Source organism: Thermobia domestica, chromosome 13 (assembly GCF_964235325.1).
Source record: "Thermobia domestica chromosome 13, izTheDome1.hap1.1, whole genome shotgun sequence".
NCBI classification, from domain to species: Eukaryota; Metazoa; Arthropoda; class Insecta; order Zygentoma; family Lepismatidae; genus Thermobia; species Thermobia domestica.
Window position 1 is genome coordinate 167,356,821 of NC_137466.1, and position 21,138 is coordinate 167,377,958.

The following is a 21,138-nucleotide window of genomic DNA, read 5'->3' on the forward strand; positions in this document are numbered from 1 at the left end:
CAAAAACATCCCTAAACCATCACAAAACCGTCTCTAGCTTGAACTACACACACTATGGGTGAAATGCTTCATTGAGCTTTCTGTAGAGATTTCTTAACTTCATGGAAATACAAAAACACGACTCGACGTACCACATTACACGTTTTCAGTCTAGTGTCTGTGACGTTGGACAGTCTGCTTTGATACACCACAATTACTGTGTACGCATGGGCATGCCGAAATACAATTGGCTTTATTATTATTATTATTATTATTAGCTATTCTGCAAGTTTGTTTTGATTCATCTTAAACTGTTTCCATACACCAACTAACATACTTACTAGTTATTAAGCTCACACATGTGGAACTTTTTTGTAAAGATAGTACGTCCGTCAGCCCAAACTTTTTTTTTTTTTTTTTTTTTTTAATACAGTAGTTGGCTAGAGCGATTATCTCGGCCGAGCTTGTTAATGGAGTCATTCCGTTAACGATAACAGTTACTTACGTCCGTCCGTCCGTCCGTTATAACTATCGAACGAACGCAAATTTTTGAAATTTGTTTTTCGCAATAGGTAGCTAGAGCAATTATCTTGGCCGAATTTGATAATGGATTCAATCTGTTAATATATTAAAGGGATAACGATGACTTCAGCTTTAGCTGTCCATATCTCATTTTCTACTATTCAAATAAAGGTAAAAGTTACAAATCTCACTGTTAGATACCGGCAAACATTATCCAGTGGCTGACATCTACCGGACAAAATTGAAACTTCTAGTGCATGATCGTTTTCACTATCTACCTGAGTTTATTTGCAATGGTCATGCATTAGCAGTGATGGGTCAGTTATGTGTTACTACTTATATCGCCATCTATATCAATATGGACTAATGTTTGTTCTAGAGTAGATGACTTTTTTTTTGTCCCGTATGCTTATACATTTATCCCTTTAACCTAACCCAAACCCTTTATCTTACAATTCTTGTGATGAAGTTTAATACAGCAAAGGGCCTATCCGGTTGCAATGATGTGAGCAGACTTTGGGGGAGATGGCTGGAATTCAGCTCAAATGTAGAAGAGACTGTAGATTCTATATTCCAAAGCAAATTGTCTTAAAATGAATGGAACACAGTATTAAAAAAAAAAAAAAAAAAAAAAAAAAAAAAAAAAAAAAAAGTCAATGAAAAATCAATTTTAAAAAATTAAATTGTTCACATATCTCAGAAACTATACTGACAAGACTAGCTGAACCTGCGCTGTTTACTCAGCGCCTTGTTCTGTTATGACCATGAATCTCCTTTCCACTGTGGATGTCTCCTTGCTCACACAAGTAAAGGATAGGAGACTCTCAAAGAAAGGGAACTGCTATGTATCGATGTTTGAGTGAGTTTGTAATACATTTGTAGAAGTAACATGATATCAAGTGGAAATATTTTTTATTAATAAATCCATATCCGTCCAAGTACGCCTCATTGCTTCTCTTGACTCCTTTAAAGTTGCCAGCATGCAATAGCTTTTGCCATTCAGATTTAGGCAAAGTGCCTACAATGTCCGTCAACCCGCTATACGTAACTTCTCTACTGGTTGCCTAATACCGTAGTTTCGGCCTGCAACGATATTCATCTCACGAGCTCAAAACGGCCCCTAAAATGTTGAATAGAACAATAACGACACGGTTTTTGAAAATTTGAATGAGAACTGGACAATCGACACAAAAGTTGGAATCGACCAGTGAAAACAGCGCGTTTCTAGCACTTGTGGTTTTCGAGATCTTTGTCGAACGGATTGGGGACAAATATATAAACCTAGCATTTTAATATATAGATGGTTAATTGAAAGTTTATTGGAAAGACATAATGAAGAGCTTAAAAACGATGTATAGCACGTAAGGTAAATACAGCACATTGTCAAAAGTCAAGTAGTTTGAACAAAAATCAATAATAAAAAATGAAATGAAATGAAATCTTTTACGTCCCAGTGAATGAAATGAAATGAAGTGAGTTTTACGTCCCACGATTATGCCGGTTAGGCTAAAGGAGACGGTAATGATGACTAATGAATGAAATGGTGGAATAAAGAAAGTGGGAGGAAACGGGAGAACCCCGAGAAAACCCACGCACACGGTGTTTGTCCACCACAAAGTTCACTTGGCGAGGGGTGGGATCGAACCCAGGACCCCAAGCACCAGAGGTGAACGCTCTACCACTGAGCCACCGCGGCCCCCTCAATAATAATAATAATGATGAAGTATGTGCATCTGAATTACCCAGGTCGCTCCACATGGAGGTTGTGTGCTTGAAATATCTTACATCTGGATTTTGAATCCCCTTAGCACGCAACGTGACTTTAGATCTGATCACGTAACACAGTCTGGTCCTTATAGTACACCGGATAGGCCCTTTCCTGTTCAATAGAAGAGATATGTAATATGAAGAGTTCAAACACCTCGGACAATATTTTCTTTTTGAACGAATGCAACGAGATTTCAAAAGGGTATGAACTATTTAAACAAAAGATTTACATTTCAATCACCTTTTATTTTTAAATATAATTTGTTTTACAACTTGTCGTGGTATAAACTTCAATCCTTCGTGTCGCTCGCTAACTGCATCCTTTCTTCTAATTGATTCACCTGACGTAGAAGGTGTTTCTGCTATACTCCTCCCACTATGAAGTTCACAGTGTTTAGATACAGTAAAGCACGTGCATGGAGGCTTGCTAGGACCATAAACAGGCATCTAAATAACAGAGAAACAATTTTAGAATTGGTTTAAAAATCAAAACTTATACAGTAACTACAGCTCACAGAGAAATGTCAGATTTGAATACCCTTCTGTGAGCACAGAAATAACATTTGAATGTCCTTGGAAGTCCCCACTGAATGGACATTTTCATAATTTTATATAAATAATCTGCATTCATAACTCTGAGACTATAAACTTACATTTAACGTAGACCTAATGGGGCCTTATACAGCGTCGTTTTGACGTATGATTAACACCATACTAAGGATTTGACTAACACGTGAGGTTATCAGAAGTGTATTCAGAATCTCTAATTAGCATGTAATAGTTGACTAAGTTAATCACATGTAACTAATTAATTTAGAGCAGATGGTGAACCTGACTTAGCCGCAATAAACTTATATTATGAGAATACTACCTTTCACCTCATTGCGTGAATTATCTATGAAGCAGCTATTTAGCCGAGTCCTCTACAACAGCCAGTGAGAGACGAGTAGAAAATTTCTAGTTTTCTGAGAGATACATACAACTGATCGATAAATCTTCTGTTATAATTGCAACATAGTCCTTCTATTGTCGCTAATATTAAGTGACTTCTACTTATTTCTGCCATAAATACATCCCTCAGAAATGAATAAGTTCATTAGAATCCGATTTCGTAACTATTTATAAGTTGTGGTGTCAAACCACAAAGAAAATATATCGAATTTCGTATTTGATATATTTTCATTTCTATAGTTTACGAATGTGCACGCCTAGATTTCCTTAATTGCCAAATTTATTTTTCTCAGCGATATATTGGGGCTACACTAGTTAATCATACCCAAATAAACTTACTAGCTGAACTCCAAGCAGACTCCGAATAACAAAAAGTACATCTTCTTTAGTACAGAATTAATACGACAGTAACTAATCGAATAACTTAACATTAGATTAACGAAAATTCTCTCTGAATACCGCCCAGTGTGTTTCCTGTTAAATATTTCACGCAACCTAGCTCATCATATAATTCCAACGGGTTAATAGGATCTAGACCCTCTCTGCCACTACAATAGAAAAACTTAATCACGTTACAACATGATAATATTTGGAACATTGAAAAACTATACATGAAAGTGAATGTCATTCTCATCGTATTAGGTAACGCTAGGAAAACCTTCATATCAGTTACAATGGATTAAATGAGACAATTATTGGGGCAAAGGAATGCCATCAACTTAAGAATTCACCACTACAGCTATTATGCATTTATTCATTGAAATTAAAAAAAAAAAAAAAAAAAAAAAAAAAAAAAAAAAAAAAGATCACGATGGAACAGTTAGGCCTAAACAAATTCTACCAATGACTACCTTGATTCTTTTTTAACTCCACTTTCATCAAAATATTGTTTTATTACTTTATCAGGCTTAATCTATACATTTCTACCGAATTACTCCTTTAAACCATAAACCATAATCTTCACAAAACTTCTTACACATTTCTTAAATTACGAACTGCCAACTTTACATAAACACATACTATGAAAATCTACTTCAATTATACAATCTCCTCGCGCGATGCTCTTCAGTTTCTTTTTCAGTATGTGCACTAACTTTTAACAGGGACCATGAAATCAAGGCTACTATTTCTGAATATTTTTAACATGATGCAAAATTTATGACTTGTTTCATGTCACTGAAGTTATATCCATTGAAAACAACAATCTGAGCAGCGGAAAAATGAAGAGGCAGAACATCAGGAATTGCTTTGGTGATGCTGCTTGCTTCAAGAGGAGATCCGCCCTTCGATAACTCATGCATGCACCTTTCCAGCAGTCACATTTTATCCTTTTAACACGTTAGCTGCCAATGGTGAATTTTGTTGTTCACCGGTAGAGTGCCAAGCGTACTTACTTACATTATTCTTGTTTTGTTCATATTTTTTAAACATAATATTAATATTGAAACATAATCTAAGGCAAGATATTGAATCCGCGTGCATAAAAGTTGGGGGTCCGATCGGACCTACGTGTGTATATTTTGTTTATGAGCAAGGGGATAAATTACAGTTGAACTGGCAACTCTGTTAGAAAGTTATTTGTTTATTACTACATGTGCAGAAGTGAGAAGTGTGGATATATTCATCTTGCATTTAGTGCTAATAAGTAATATCTCTGTGCAATGAAAAACGAAGAAATATGCGCAGAACTCGATCTCATTAGTAATTAGTGTTGTAAAAAAACGGTTTTTTTTCTGTGAAGTTTTTTTTTTTCAATAAAAAACATCGTTCTTTTTCATGTTTTTTTTCAAATGTCTGTTTTTTTTTCTGGCAACTATTATTTATTGATTTACGTTGCAGATTATTGAAATAATCAACAGAACTTGAGTCGAAGCCCTCGTAACTTACAAATCTTTTGTTTCTTTGTACCTATATACTAGCAAAATTGTGTGATTATTCCTTTTGGCCCCAGGTCATTTTTGGCGTTTTCCTACATTTCCAGTTAGTGACATATTGCTCAAAAACCATTCATTCGATTGATATGGTTAAGGCCTTGTTTTTTAGAAAAAGGATGTGACTATTTTTTGGTGTAAGTTGCACTGCAGTGTTGCCAATGGGTGGGAAATTATTGAGGGAAATGTAGGGGTGAAAATTTACCAAAAAATCCCTAACCGAATTTCAAAATTTTTTGTATCTAGTACCACACCTGCTATATGGGTTCAAATCACCTAAAAGAATCTTTGGTGTGTTGACAAGATACAGTGAGATCCTGAAGTCGCTTTCTTCCATCCAAAGAGGGAAAGAAAAAATTCTGTCATCACATGAAATTTTGACACTTTTTACGCCTCACAAGCAAAAATCAAATATGCCGGGGCTACATCTTCTGTAATTCTCCTATTGAAGCTTTTTATGGTGCGTTCTGTAGGCCAAAGAGAAAGCTTTCAGGCAGTGGTACGTTTGTTTCAATGTAGCCAGTAAGAGGGTAATAATAGAGGGGAAAAGGGAATTTTCCGAATTTTTCATCTAAAAGCGGGAATTAATTGTTTTGGCTGGAAACACTGCCATCAGACAGACGAAAACTATCTGAAAATAAACCTTAGTACTCCAAGAATATATCCCACAAGTATCATGAAGATATATAACAAAGCAAGCATGAAATTAAAAAAAAATCTCATTCTACCTTAGAAATTCACCATTTTCTTACCATTTACAGAACATGGTTTATTATAAACCTCAACTGTACTTTCCCTAATTATTCTAGTGAAACTTTTTGTGATGCGCTGTGTAGGGTAAGGATGAGGCTGTTACGTTTGTTCGAATGTAGCCAACAAGAAGAAAATAATAGAAATAAAAAAGGGATTTTTTTCCAAAATTTGCCCCTAAAATCTGGAATTAAAATTTTCTGTAGCTAGAAACACTAATACCAGACACACACAAACTATCATAAAATAAGCTTTGGTATCCTTCTAATATATCCTACAAGTATTGTGACGATATCTAATAAAGTAAGCATCTCAATAAAAAATATCTCATTCTACCTTTAAAAAAATCACAGTTATCTTCCCAATTAGAGAACAAGGTCTACTGTAAACCTCAACTGTACTTCCCCTAATTATCCTATTGAAACTTTCTATATTGCGTAGTGTAGAGCAAAGACGAGACTTCCAGATACTGGTACGTTTGGTCCGATATAGCCAACAAGAAGGAAATAATAGAGACAAAACAGATATTTATTCCAAAATTTCCCCCTAAAATCTGGAATTAAAATTTTCTGTAGCTGGTAACACTGCTACCAGACAGACGTAAACTATCTTAAGTTAAACACTGGTACACCACTAATATATCCTACAAGTATTATGACGATATTTAAGGAACAAAACTTCTAATTACCAAAAATATATTACGGTAAACAGAAAAGTAGGGAAAAACTAGAAAAATCAAGGGTTAGAACCTAAATACGATTTTTTCGTGCGTTCCCTAATTACCCCATTGTAACGATCTGAACTTGCGTTTGTTAAGTAAGGACAAATGTTCGATTGGCGTAAGTTGACTTGCACTCGGACGTATAGATACGGATTTATAAACAAAAATTTCTAATTTTTTGCCCAAATTTAGGAAAATTTTAATTTCCCTAATTGGCAACACTGCGTGCAGGCCCGTCTAATTGATGTCAACAGTTAGGTATCCATCCGAAGTATCTACCTGGCAAGTCTTAAGGAGGTCTTTCTATAACGAAGGAAGCTACAGGGAAAATAGTAGTAAAGGAAATTCGAAATCAGAAAATTCTCGAATTTTTGACTGGGGTGAAATTTGAGAAGGAAATTCGACACCAGAAGAAAACAAATTAATATGATAAACTATAGTCCAACCATATTTTGCAGGAATAATATCCCGATATCTTAGTTAGTGTCCACACAGGAATGGATTAAACAAATGACACACCCGTGTGTGCCACTTTGGCCACCTGGGCCACCGAGTATACATTTGATTACATTTTTTTGACTACTAACTCGTGTTGTTGTTGTAGTTATAGTCTCGACTAATAATAATATCGTTGTTGTAAACAATAACTTTATAAGGAAAATTTTCTCTCCTTTTTACATCTTAGTTCCAACACTGTTGGTGAGAAATGCAGGGTGTTTCAAAATGAATTTTGGGGTTTTAAGTCTTCGTAGTACTTATTACATTTTACGTACAATTATAAGCAATGCATCAAGTAAAAGAGCACCTCAAACAGTCTTTGCTACTGGTGTTCAATGTGAGATTCATTCGTCACATGGCACACATCTAGTCGATAGGCGAGAAAGGCCCATAAACTTTCCGTTATATGGCACAAAGCACATTCAATTTAGGGGAGTCTCATTTCAAGTGTACTATCTCCTGAGGATTTGCTGATGGCCAGATACAAACATTATGAGTGTTCACATTAGCCCTTAGGTGAAATGTCGATTTATCACTGAAGACACGATCCAGAAAATCTTCATTGTTATGCAGCAATATTTGACTTGCGAAATTGGCACGCAAACCGTAGTCTGTAGGCTTTAGACCTGTAGCAACTGCAAACGATAAGGACGTAGTTGCAAGCATCTCCTTAATATTCTTCACACAGACCGTTGCACTGTACAGATTCAGTCTTTATTAAAACACAAAAAAACTTTCTGCTCTCTAGTCTACATCTTTGCTGCTTGCTCTTTCTAACGGCTGACAAAAGAAACAATGCATGTGCATGCGTGCGTACAAAACTGTTCGAGTTGCTCTTTCATTTGATATAATATTTATAATTGTAAGTTAATTATAATAGATACTACAAAGATTCAAAACCCTAATATTAATTTGAAACACCCTGCATTACTTCAAATTGTGTCATCCTATATTCATGTCTTTTATATACATATCATCAGGGCCGGTCCTAGTCAATTTGTCGCCCCATGCAATGGCATAATTTATCGCCTCTCCCTTTCTCCAGAAAGAAAAAATCTTAAAAGTCATGATTTTAAGTATGCTACTCCAGCATGAACAACAAAGGTGAGGGTAAGTGCAGTTGCACTCAGAAAGGCTTAAATATTTATTAAAAATGCAATCCCGTTGTGTCTGTTTTTTTTTTTTTTTTTTTTTTTTTTTTTAAATATTAATCTATTATGTTAGTGAAAGATAAAGCAAACACACCTGCAGAGGAGAGATGGTAATCCTTTTTATAGAATTCACTATCGAGCTTCAATCTCAATGTATCAGTTTGCAATTCCAGTGCAACTAGCTCTTTTATCTTTATTTCTTGATTTCTCTTCTATATTTGTTAACATTAAAAAAAAAAAAAAAAAAAAAACTTGTTTCTATCTTCAATGATAAGGGACTTGTTTCTGACAAAAACAAGACTAGTTGTCATATCAAAACTATGATAACTTACTAAATGGAACAGATATTCACTACTATTCGAGAATTGAATTCTTGCATTTGGCAACAATCAACCAATTTGTGCTCGGATTTATTCGACCATTTGCTTTAGCATTGTCCATGTGGCCTTAAACTAATGCAACCTAAACATAATTTATGAATGTAGTATTCAAATAGAAGGTCAGCTTAGTAAATGTAACTACCATCATCATGAAGTCTGTTTCCAACAAGAAATATTTAATTTAAATAATATACTTATGACAGATTTTGCCGGACCATCCAAACTTGCCGCTCCACGCAAATGCACGTGTTGCATATATGGTAGAGCCGGGTCTGCATATCATATATATCTAGTCGACAAATTATTTTTATATGTCATTTAGAAAAATACTATTAGGCAAATTAGTATTAGTTTTTACCTTTAGACAAGTAATTTGAATTTTATACTGTTCGTGACATTATTTTCGTACTTATTAAAGGCCTGCTTTCACGAAAAAACAAAATTTCATTTCTACTTTTATTTCTTAGTTGATATTGATGAAAACTGATGAAACCCGAATTGTTAATAGATATGGTATTCATGTAAATTGTAAAATATTTGTAGCGTATCAGTATCTAGCGTTTAATTTATGTTGCATTTTACGGTGATTATACCTACATAAAAATATTTAATACTTAAATAGACGTAAGATGCATTACAAATGACTATTTGAAAAAAAAACGAAATTTAGAAAAAAAACGAGAGGCAATGTTTTTTTTTCTAAAAAAACGCACATTTCTGAAAAAATACGAACGGTTTTTTTCCTATTTACAACACTATTAGTAATAGCAGTGTAGTGATCTAGACTTTTCTGAAAATTCAGCAAATGACAGGGACACTGACATCTTGTGAAAATAAAGTAGAATAAATAATGAATCCATTATTAAACTTTTTAACATGTCACTGAAAAAGCAAAACATAGTTCCGATTGGGTCTACAAAAGCAACAAATGCTTGTTACTTGGTATTTAGCGCCCCTAGTGGCGTTAATAATCAATATCAAAGACCAAAACCTACATGTGTAATAAAAACACTACAGTTAATTAACAGTCGAGACAGGATTTTACAATACAAGTACTCTAACGGAAATTCGACGAATTAGAAATTGTGGGTCCGATCGGACCTACAACATTTTCTTAGATCACTCCAGTAGGTCCGATCGGACCACATCGCAGCTAACGTGTTAAGGCAGAAAGTCCAGTTTTATATATGCGTATGAGTATATCTCTAAAGTGACAGGCTTTCCACAAATATGTTGAGTTTGACATTCTTGATTTACCTTGTTTTCGATATAATGCATGTCCGTTTGTATGTATCTAACTAACAAAAAAGCCCTTGAAAATATATGTCGGATTTGAAATTAGCATTCTTGATTTTCATTCTACCAAGTCTTTCATAATCATTTGCTTTCATTAATCACGTCTCTAACCTGAAAGGCATACAAGTGGGACGTTAAATTAATAATCAATTAATTCGATTGAGTCGACCGTTCTCGATATAATGATATATTTTTTATACGTCAATCTATCTGTGTAATGCTCTGCACCTCGATAAAAAAAAAAAAAAAACGAACTACCTGCAAACGAATTTCTGGTAGGGAGATCCATTATCTGGTATGGAAATCCATTATCGTCCATTTATTGGGTTAAATTGAACGTCATGACCAGCTGTCTATTCATCTTGTCTATAACACAGTATATCGACAGCCAACGGAAAAATGAGTCCTCAAGTACAGAATAAGCATTCTCTATATCAACCAGTTCGTTTACAAGTCCATGATCTGTGTCCGTCAGTATGTATGTAATGCCCTATCTCGAGAACGAAGAGAACTACTGGCAAACGAATCTGAGGTCAAAAACTGCACCCTCGATTTAGCTGGCCGATTCCAATGTCATAAAACGTGTGTGTCTGTAACACAATATTGAAAAAACAATTTTAGATTCGAAATCTACACCCACGATTTGTCTATAACGCTCCGTATCTTGGAACCAAAAGGTACTCTCGAAAAATAACATTTGAAATCATATAGATCAGCAATGGCAAACTAAGGCCGCGGGCTAGATGCGACTACCTGAAAGATTCAATCCGGCCCGGGGCATGCTCTAAACTGAAGAATGAAAGAAACTGGGTTACTTCGAAAGAGTTGTATTAGAAACAGACTGACAAAAGAGTATTATCTTCTCTTCTAAGAATCAGTGGATCCTAGTTCCAACCAGATTATGAGGAACTTCAATCATTAATAGGACTTAATATTATAAGAATTTTGTAGAATGAACCATTGTTGTTTTTAATAAACTATATTGGCCCGCCTAAACTCTTTCTTAGTTTCTTGAACTCCCTCCTAAAATAGTTTGTCCTTCACTTATGTACACACGTAGATATACACGTCGCCCTGGTAACTTGAAATATGACTCTGGCGCCTTCGATACATTTGAAACAAGTTATAATAAATTCGTTATACAGTAGAAAGTTTTCACTTTACTTTGAACCTTAACATGATATTGACCCATCATTAGAGAATTCTGATCCATCCAGGACACTGGACATTTGGTATTTCACTGCTCAAACTATAAGGCGTACATACACGTAAAACACACTGTTACTTTGTAAAGTTTCACTCACTGCCTTCAATTACTGTTGCCTTTAGGGGATAGCCTGTGAATTACGGTAAGCTTGAACTTTTTATACGAGAAACTATAATTTAAGGCCAAAACATGCACACCGATGTATCAAACTGGATTTTTATTATTATTATTATTATTATTGTCGTGTCTGGTTTTCAGAACTGGCGCCTAAATCAGAAGGATTTTTTTCGAGCTCTCTAGATACTAAAGTCTTTTTCTTATTAATTTAGCTACTGTAACTACTGCTTCTGATGAACGGTAACATCAGGCCTAATCAAACAAGAAATACTTCACATAGATATCCCTATTTTATATCAAGATTACCTTTTCAACATAGCTATTTGACGATTTTAAGTAACACTCACCTATAATGAACCCTGGGTATCCTAAAAGGATTAAGTTGAATAAAATGTTAAAAAAAAAAAAAAAAAAAAAAAAAATCTGTGAAGCTCTTCATTACTTACTAGCCGTCCAAGATAACAGGATTAGTTTCCGAAATCATACTAGGAATATAAAGAGTCCTTTTAGGATTCCCAGGGTACATTATAAGTGAGTGTTAGTTGATCTTAACAAAATGTGCCAAATTGTGTGTGTTATAGTACTGACAGCTTTCTAAATCTGGTTTACCTGGCGGCCCCCTTTGCAAACTCTGCATACTTTATGCCCTCCCTACTCCCCTTACAGCTCGTTGGTCTGACCACTTTTGCAATTTCAAATGCAGCACCGAATTCTCAAACCTTCAATAATGATAATAATCCTTACCAACTTATTTAATTCCAGTAATACCTCTGCACACCATTATAGTGCATTATTATTATTATTATTATTATTATTATTATTATTATTATTATTTTACCAACTTTGTTCTTAATGGAACCAAAGTTCTTAATCAATAGTTATTCTGTTTTATATGGCATTTATTTTAAAGCTTCTTTGTTATAACATTTGTAATACAGCATTTACAATTACGAATGCAGTTTAATTTTTGTCAGTAGTTTACGCCTTTCTTGTTCTCTCTTCACACCTCTAGGGTGGAAACCAATAGACTATCATTAAAGCAAGGACAATTCTCTTCCTCACATGTCCATATTTTTATGATCAGTAACACCCATCCATACACTTTAATATGTATAAACCAATCTACATGAGAACAAAAACCAACTATTAAACTGAATTCAGCAATACATCTAACACTGAAAACTTCAATGGGAATCCCCACCTTCGCTGCAGCGATAAAACAACACTAAGTATAGAACGATGCCCACGATAAAAATAATCTACTTTGAACCACTTGTCTGGCTAGTAAATCCCCTTTCTGGATCACCGATTATGATGGCCAGTGGCCCGGCAGTGTAGATTCCACTTTAGAAAACTCCTGTGTAGAATGGAAAAGGAATGTCTCGCCATATCTTTTTGGCATCTTGCCGAAGAGCTTGTAAGGTACAGGGATGACAAAAATGAAATCATTCGAATTCCTGTCTCTTCTGCCTTCCTTGTGTAGAACGTCTGGGATGGTCGAGCGGTATGGCTGGTGGCGTTGTCAATGTGGATCCATACATTTATAGTCTTGTTGCCGTATAGGTGGGTGACGTGTCATATAAATTATCCATGACGTTCTCCTAGATGGAAGTTATATCAGCTTCAGTGTTGGAAAGCACTTCGACGATTGGCAGCGTTCCTTGACTACAATATTCCACCACTACCAGAAATTCCTTGGAAAACTTTTCTTTGCATCGCAGTCAGTCAGAAACAGCTCTTGTGGTCTGTTTGATGGTAGAAAATGGATTAAACCCTGTTTCATCTAGTCAGAGCCACCCCTCATCTAGGGTACACACCAATTTCTACTTATCCTCTGCAAGGAATGTTTCATAGAATTTTCTGACTTGTGAACCTCTCTTGGATGTAGCACTGTGAGGTGGTGTTCGCGCGACGGAAACTACTTTTTAGATAATGTGTTGTATGGCCAAACTCCTCTGTGCTAGGGATTGTGCTGTCACTACTCTCATAATGGCGCGCACTATATTGAGGATTCGAGCGGGCTGGAGCTGTGTTCTCACAATTTACGACCGACAACGTCCTGCAGGGATCTGTTGGGTACATGATCGATGATGAGACACTACATAGCCTTGCTGACGATTAAACCCTCTTCTTTGGATTGTTTCACTATTGTTGAGTAGCTATAATGGGAAGCACAAATGAACTTACTTCTCCAGAAAACTGTCCCTTTTGCCTTCATCGTTGCAAGAATCGTGCTCAACTGATACTTCTACCGCATACAGTCCCCAGTGCAGTAGCCAACAACGTAACGGGGCAAACAGGGGTTAAATGCGTCTTGGGAGGACCAGTGGAAGTCAACTATTTTTATTGTAGTGGGCAACCTTCTGTAGTACCACTTAGATCAACATATGCTCACATACATTTACAAGATCATGACAACTTCTAATTCCAAAACCAAACAAATATCGCAATGTTCCATGTTTATACCTTCAAGGTTGCCAAGATCTTGATCGAAGTTCCTCTGTCTGTTTTCAGATATACATCAGAGTAGTATCTTTCCCTTTCTATGTCTAAACATATTGTCTAGCAGACAATGAATTTTGTGGTTTTGTCTACACAGACCTCCATGTGGAGTGGATAAGTTTTAAAGATTATCTACTGCTCTTGCTGCTGATAGCATGTGCATCCCTCAGGTAGCACTTCACTCCATAATAAACAATACTAAAAATGTTTACTATTTAACTTTGTCTCGTATTATACTTTACAGGTCATCATAATGATAATGCCGTGAAACTACAATCCTGTAAAACTGCTAAAGAAGAATAAATAAACATTGAAAGAATATAAAATTGCTCACGTCTAATGCATACCTTATTGTCGACAGTAGTTAATAAACGAGGATCTGTTGTGCAAGCTTCCCCTTTCCAAATTACAGAATCTTCTACAGGTACATTATGTTGTGGATTGGAAACGGAAGTTGTTGTTGCTTCAACATTTCTGTACGTCTCCTTCCGAGAGTAAGTTCTACAAAATATAGATAGTGAATGTACTTAAATATCTCGTTTGTAAAATTGCGTTTAACGTTGTAATTTTCTTCTAACATTATATCTTTAAACTGTGCAAACTAGGGATGGCCAATTCCGGAATTTTTACTTTCCGGAATCCGGAAAGTAAAATCGGAAAATTCCGGAATTCGGAAAAATTCCGGATTTCGGAAAAAATCCGGAATTCGGAAAAATTCCGGAATTTAGAAAAATTCCGGATTTCGGAAAAATTCCGGAATTTAGAAAAATTCCGGAATACGGAAAATTTCCGGATTTCGGAAAAAATCCGGAATTCGGAAAAAATCCGGAATTTAGAAAAAATCCGGAATTCGGAAAAATTCCGGAATTTAGAAAAAATCCGGAATTCGGAAAAATTCCGGATTTCGGAAAAAATCCGGAATTTAGAAAAATTCCGGAATTTAGAAAAAATCCGGAATTCGGAAAAAATCCGGAATTCGGAAAAAATCCGGATTTCGGAAAAATTCCGGAATTAGGAAAAATATTTTTTTCTTTTTGTAATCCTAAGAATTTTGTTCAAACGCAAACGAACAAATTTCCTTTTTGTAATCCTAAGAATGTATGATGCAAGTTAAGCTGAAACTTACATCCTAAAGTATACACTACTCAATCTTCCCATGGTTAATGAGATGTAGTCCAAAAGTACGATGTACTTCTAATATTTAATTTTTGTTTTACTGTGATATTGTCCAGAGGTAAGACATATATCACACTGAGATAAACAACTTGACATAATGAAGATGTTATCATACGTAGTTTTCCAGAAAATCGTGAGAAACTAATTTTTGTGAAGTTAAAATATGCGTCGCTTGTTGCCAGTGGGATGCAATTGATAACTTTTATGCTGGAATAGTCTTATTATTATTATTATTATTATTATTATTATTATTATTATTATTATTATTATTATTATTATTATTATTATTATTATTATTATTATTAATCTTTATGTACTGTAAAAGAAAAATGTGAACCGTTAAGTAGTAGATTTTATCTGTTGTTTTTTGATATCTTCTAACAGTAATAACAAACTGCTTGTAAATACGCAATGATTATCAAGGACAATGGCATATTAATGTAAGGACTACTCTGCAGACTAGCAATAAACAATAACAGATAAACAATAGTTCCAAAAAAAAAAAAAAAATAACTAACTTGGGCACGTCAGAATGTTCGCGAGAATATAGGGACGCATTGAGACTAGCAAAGAGCGTGCTATTATCATTACTCAAAGGGCCGTACGATGGAGGCATTAATGTTAATGGCACTAATGAGCACTTACTTGCTCTAACGGTTAACCTCATTTTTGAGATGATTCTTAGAAGTGGGCGTGTTGGCATGCAGTTAGAAGACCTATATCCATTATTTAAAAAGCACACGTTATCTGTGAAGTACTAACGATTTGCGTCACTATCGAACACTAACGTAGCACTAGCGACGTTTAAAGTCGAAATGGAGTCTGACATAAGTGGCTTGTCAACTTCACGGACATTATATTTTCCTTGAATGAGAGAATTTTGCGCCCAGGAAATTTGCGCCCTACCACAAAAATAGGAAAAAATGCGCTCGCAATATATTTGCACTGGGATGTTTGCGCCCTACCCCAAAAAGAGGGGAAAATGCGCCGGCTATATATTTGCACTGGGATGTTAGCGCCCTACAATTCAACTTATTTTTGTATTGTGTAAAGTAACTTCCACTCACACTTGAACTAGGCTTGCCTATCATCGTCTCAGTGAGTTACTCCATCCGTTATAATATTCCGAACAAATGAAAAAAAAAACAATTTTAGTTCACTAAAGGGCAATCCATACAAATACAATTTTTCATTATACTACAAAATTTACAAAAAAGTATAAATGACTGATATATAATTATTAATATAATCAAAGAGTATAATATAATCTACAAAAGGCTGTTTGGCTCTACCCAGATATCTCTGTTCACAATCCTTGCGAGTTGTTTGGCTTTTCAGGACACAAAATATAGAAAAGAAAATGTAAAGTGAATGTAAAATCAGTTCAGTAATATTATCAAGAAAACTATGTACAGTGTGTTTACTTGCTGGAATTCAAACACACAATTGCGTTCAGTCGTTCTTTCAGAAAAAAATTTTCCGGGGGGCACACTTAGTATTCCGGAGGGGGGTCACTGCTGGTACTATTCTATTTATTATTATATTATAGACGTATTATTTTGGTCTCCTCCGAGGGGGCACTCTGAGAGCTCTGGGGAGGCCAGTGTTCCCCCAAAATCATCTCTGGAAGAAGCAGTGATTGCGTTGATCCGTTGTGTTCTTTTGGCTTATATTGAAGTTTATTCTCCCCTTATATAGCCACAATGAAAATAAATCACAAATGGCATGGTTGTGGGGGGAGGATTGTTTATGCTGTAATGTCAGCCCCTCCGAGCAAATGCGTAAGCTCCAATAGGTTCTTTTATTTCGCAGGGCTCAACTTCCCGGTGGAGGTACATCGCAGGCGCAATTTTCCCTGTTCTTGAGGTAGGGCGCAAATTTCCCAGACGCAAAATTCTCGACACCGTTCGAATGACCTCGGAAAACTATATCTTTTTCAATACTTTTTTATATTCTTTTACTCGAGATTTCTTCATAGCTTCTTATTAAAATACTTACTAATATATCCTCATTTTATTGTCCTAACCAATCAATATGGGTATGTTGTCAGTAAAATATTTAGATTGATCGAGCCTCTGGTGTGTAACCACAGTATTTCATATCATCCCCCCATTAGAAATCTTGGCTAAACGAACCAATATATGTTGCCAATAGAATAGTTTAGAATGATTGAGCCCCTGGTAAATAACCACAGTATTTCGTGACAGACCCCCCCCTTTCCTATTACCATATTCTAGCTACATGCCTGACTCAGCTAATTCTCTACATTCTTTACCAAGCACACATTTTCTAAAGCGGAAAATGCTCTCTAAATACCTAAGCTCATTATTTTCAGCAGATGCACAAATTGGGTAACATTCTATCTACATGAATGTTATATATATGTCGATTACTGGAAACCGCTTCTCGCTATCTATTACCATATTTACTATATAATGATTAACGTTAAAACCGGAAATGGTTGATTTGTACCGCTTCCGGTTTGAATATTACATTTATCAGGGAACTCGATTCTTAACTATTGACTCTGTACATCATGGCCAAAATTGATTGGTACTCCATCAGATAGTTCTTGAGACTGTTTGCTTCACTGACGGACAGAATGAATATATGGCTATAGAGTTTTGATAAACTAAATTCGTTAATGAGTGATGATGGAACAAATATAAGAAAGGTAGGCCTTCCACCGGGAAAATTTTCGAACACAAAATTAGCCATCGAAAACCCACATGTCCTGGGTTAGAATACCATAGATGAAAACTCTACCACTGAGTCATCAATCACCCGCTTATTAGTTTTATTAATTATTATATTAATATAAATTAATGAATGCCTGCTTATGTTAATTATTGAACAATTACATTGTACACTTCGTAAAGTCAAAAATTATAAATTTGTATTTACTGTACATACAGTGAGCGCAGAAAGTGTTCGTACACCTATGCTATTGAAACGAGAATGCCTGCGAAAAAGAAACAGAAAATTTAAGAAGTGTAATAACACACACAATATGAATAATGAAAACTAAGCTTTATGAATATATCAATAAAGAACACAAAGACAAATTTAATGGTCAGAAAGTAAATAAATTCCGTAGAAAGTGTATAGAGTAGACGCAAAATGTGATTGTACACCTGACGTACGAATACGAAACAAAGATACCACAACTGGGGTTCACTAGTATTCACCTGGGTATACACCTCTGTATAGCATGACGAGTAACAGAATGAGTTTAGTTGTGAATAGAAGTGAAAAAACTGCACGGTGGGCTGTCAAAGTGGGAAGCAACCGAACAGAAACAAATGAGGAGACAAGAAAAGTAATTATTAAATTGCATAAGAAGGGTAAGTCTTTGAGAAAGATAGCAAACCTTGCAGACAGGCCTCGTTCAACAGTACAAACAATAATTGCGATGTATAATGTTTCTATCACTGTGCGAAAAAAAAAAAAAAAAAAAAACTGGAAGACCAGGAGTGTTGAGTGAACAAGATAAACGTTACATTATTAGGGAAAGAAAAAAGGTTCCAAAAAATAGTGTTGTGCAATTGGCAACGGATCTGGAAACACGCGGTGTTAAAGTATCAGCCAGTACAGTGCGGAATATTTGCAAGATATCATGGTCGGATAGCCAGGAAAATGTTCTGGGTGAACAAGACAAATCGTATAAAGAGACTAAAGTTTGAAAAAGAGTATAAAGATAAGGGATCAGGCTTCTTTCTGGAATAGGGTCATATTTTCGGACGAAAGTAAATTTAACTTTATCGAGTCCAATGGGAGGCGTATTGTATGGCGCAAGGTGAATACAGAGATGAATCCTCAAAATCTCGTCCCTAAAGTAAGACACGGAGGAGGGTCCGTGCTCGTCTGGGGTTGTATGAGTGCCTCAGGAGTGGGTCGTCTCCACCTTATCGATGGAGTGACGATCCACAAAGTGTATATTAACATATTAAAGGAAAATCTCCATACTAGTGCGCAGAAGATGGTTCTTGAAAACAATTTATTGTTCAGCAAGACAACGACTCCAAACATACAGCGGAAAATACTCGAATGTGGCTACTCTATAATACCTTGAAACAGCTTCGCACACCTCCCCAATCCCCAGATATGAACCCCATAGAACATCTATGGTCTGTTCTGGAGACAACAATCAGAAGGCACAGCTTCTCTACTCAGGGCCGGCGCTAGCAATTTTGCCGCCTTGGGCGGTGCTTTCACATGCCGCCCCTTTAATCCGCAAACCTTATTTTGACAGATAACGTTCAAGTGTCATTTAAAAACATGTATAAAATGGAAAAGTAAACAAACAAACAAAAAAAAAAAAAGAACTACCTTTCTGGAATGTTCACGTAATATTTAAACGACTCTATACTGACACAATATTCAGTATGCTCGATTTCGCTGTATATCTGTAATATAGAGCAGCGCATACAGAAAATAAAATTTTAAAAATATACTTTAATCATGACAGAATTTTAATTTTTAGGCTTATTTTATATCAAAGGCGTTTTCAACAGAGTATGGAGCAAGAAGATAATACAGTAAATCAGATAATTATGGTAAATGTAAGTGATTAGCTTAAGCCTTATAATGTACTAAAACACAATAGACATACATAAATTTAACATACCTTAATTGAAAGAAACTTTTCTTGCTTTGATATGAGCAAATTCCTTTATCACATCACGTAGTCCAATGTTTTAGCCAATTTGTGTTCTATTGATATCGTCGCTAGACCACTCAAGCGTGTTTCAGACATAGAAGAGTGTAGATAGTTTCTAATAAACTTAAGTTTCCAAAAATTTCTTTCTCCACTTGCCACTGTTACAGGCAAGATTAACAAAATTCTACGTGCAATACTAACATTAAGAGCAAAGTCATGTTCCTAAATTATTATTATTATTATTATTATTATTATTATTATTATTATTATTATTATTATTATTATTATTATTATTATTATTATTATTATTATTATTTTGTGAACTTTCACAGGCTTAATTATAGTGGATAACACTTTCAGTTTGTCTTTCAAATCACTGGGGTTAATATCTTTCAATTCTTCATGTGTTAAAATGATGGTAAGTTTAGTACACTTTTCAGACAAAAGCCTACACTTTTCAGGTGGTAGGCTATATCTTTACGATTACTTATATCGCAAAGAAAATTGAAATACTCGCTGTGATGTTTAAGTTGCTCAAATCTTTCTCTTAAAAGCTAACACAATCACTTCTAGAACTTTGTAATAAAAATCGATCTTGTATCTTGTTTGTGGATGTTTTCAGTAGCTTCATCCTCTGCCTCGTACTGAAACTGTCTCTTCTTTCGACTTCGAGCTTGCACTGTATTACGTATCAGTGGATCACCCGTATCTAATGCTGATGCCAAGTCCATCGTATCAACTAAGTAAGATTTAAACTTTGCATAATTTCTGCTCCTCTCAAAGTACCCAGATATATTTTCAAGAAATCCTACTGCATCCAACACATGAGAATCAATGCTTTAAAGTCATATCAGACAACGAGTGAGTAAAGGGAAGAAAAGTAACTCAGCTGGTTTGCTATACACAGAGCATCGTGGACGACCATTCTATCGGTTCTATTGTCATTACTTATTTGAAGTAAGGCATCATAAACTTCCTATATTTGATAACTGATTCAGAGTATCAATTCGGCTCTCCCACCTTGTGGTGGATTATGATTTTAAAGTGAGACTACTAATATGTTCCTTTAGTATGGCCTAACGTTGAACTGACGCAGAAAAAAAAGTCATAAACTTTTTTTTAGCTATACAAAAAATGAGACATTTCTCAAGAAATAATACGCTGTACGATTTACTATATTCGGAATGAACAATTTGTAAATTGGTCAAAAACTCGCTATTAGAACCTAAATGTCTCTAGATGCTACCAGGGGCGGATCCAGGGGGGGCGATCGGGCGATTGCCCCCCCAGAAGAGGAAACTTTTTTATTTTATATATAAATAAAATATATAGTTTATTTTTTGACGCTCTTAAAAGTAGCTCTAAGTAGCAGTATTACAACCCACCGCCCCCCCCCCAGAAGTCCGTCCTGGATCCGCCCCTGGATGCTACAGGCTAGAAAGTGGGAGTGTACCTTTTGCATACTTGGAGCGGAGCGTTAGAACATTGTTGAATAGAAAAAAATATAAAAAGACACCGTGATAATCTTAT

General features: G+C 35.3%; 1 protein-coding gene across 2 annotated transcripts in view; it reads right to left on the reverse strand.

The window, feature by feature from the left end:
* Positions 1–2,493: 2,493 nt before the first annotated feature.
* The window catches only part of LOC145668715 (RNA-binding protein 48), a 46,187-nt gene continuing 27,542 nt past the window's right edge, over positions 2,494–21,138 (reverse strand). For both annotated transcript variants that reach the window (XM_081736821.1, XM_081736820.1), the window contains exons 4-5: positions 14,120–14,273; positions 2,494–2,715 (exon numbers count right to left, since the gene is read on the reverse strand). In XM_081736821.1, the coding sequence (XP_081592947.1) occupies positions 2,506–2,715; positions 14,120–14,273 (364 nt within the window). In that variant the 3' untranslated portion in view covers positions 2,494–2,505. The remainder of the gene's footprint in view (positions 2,716–14,119; positions 14,274–21,138) is intronic.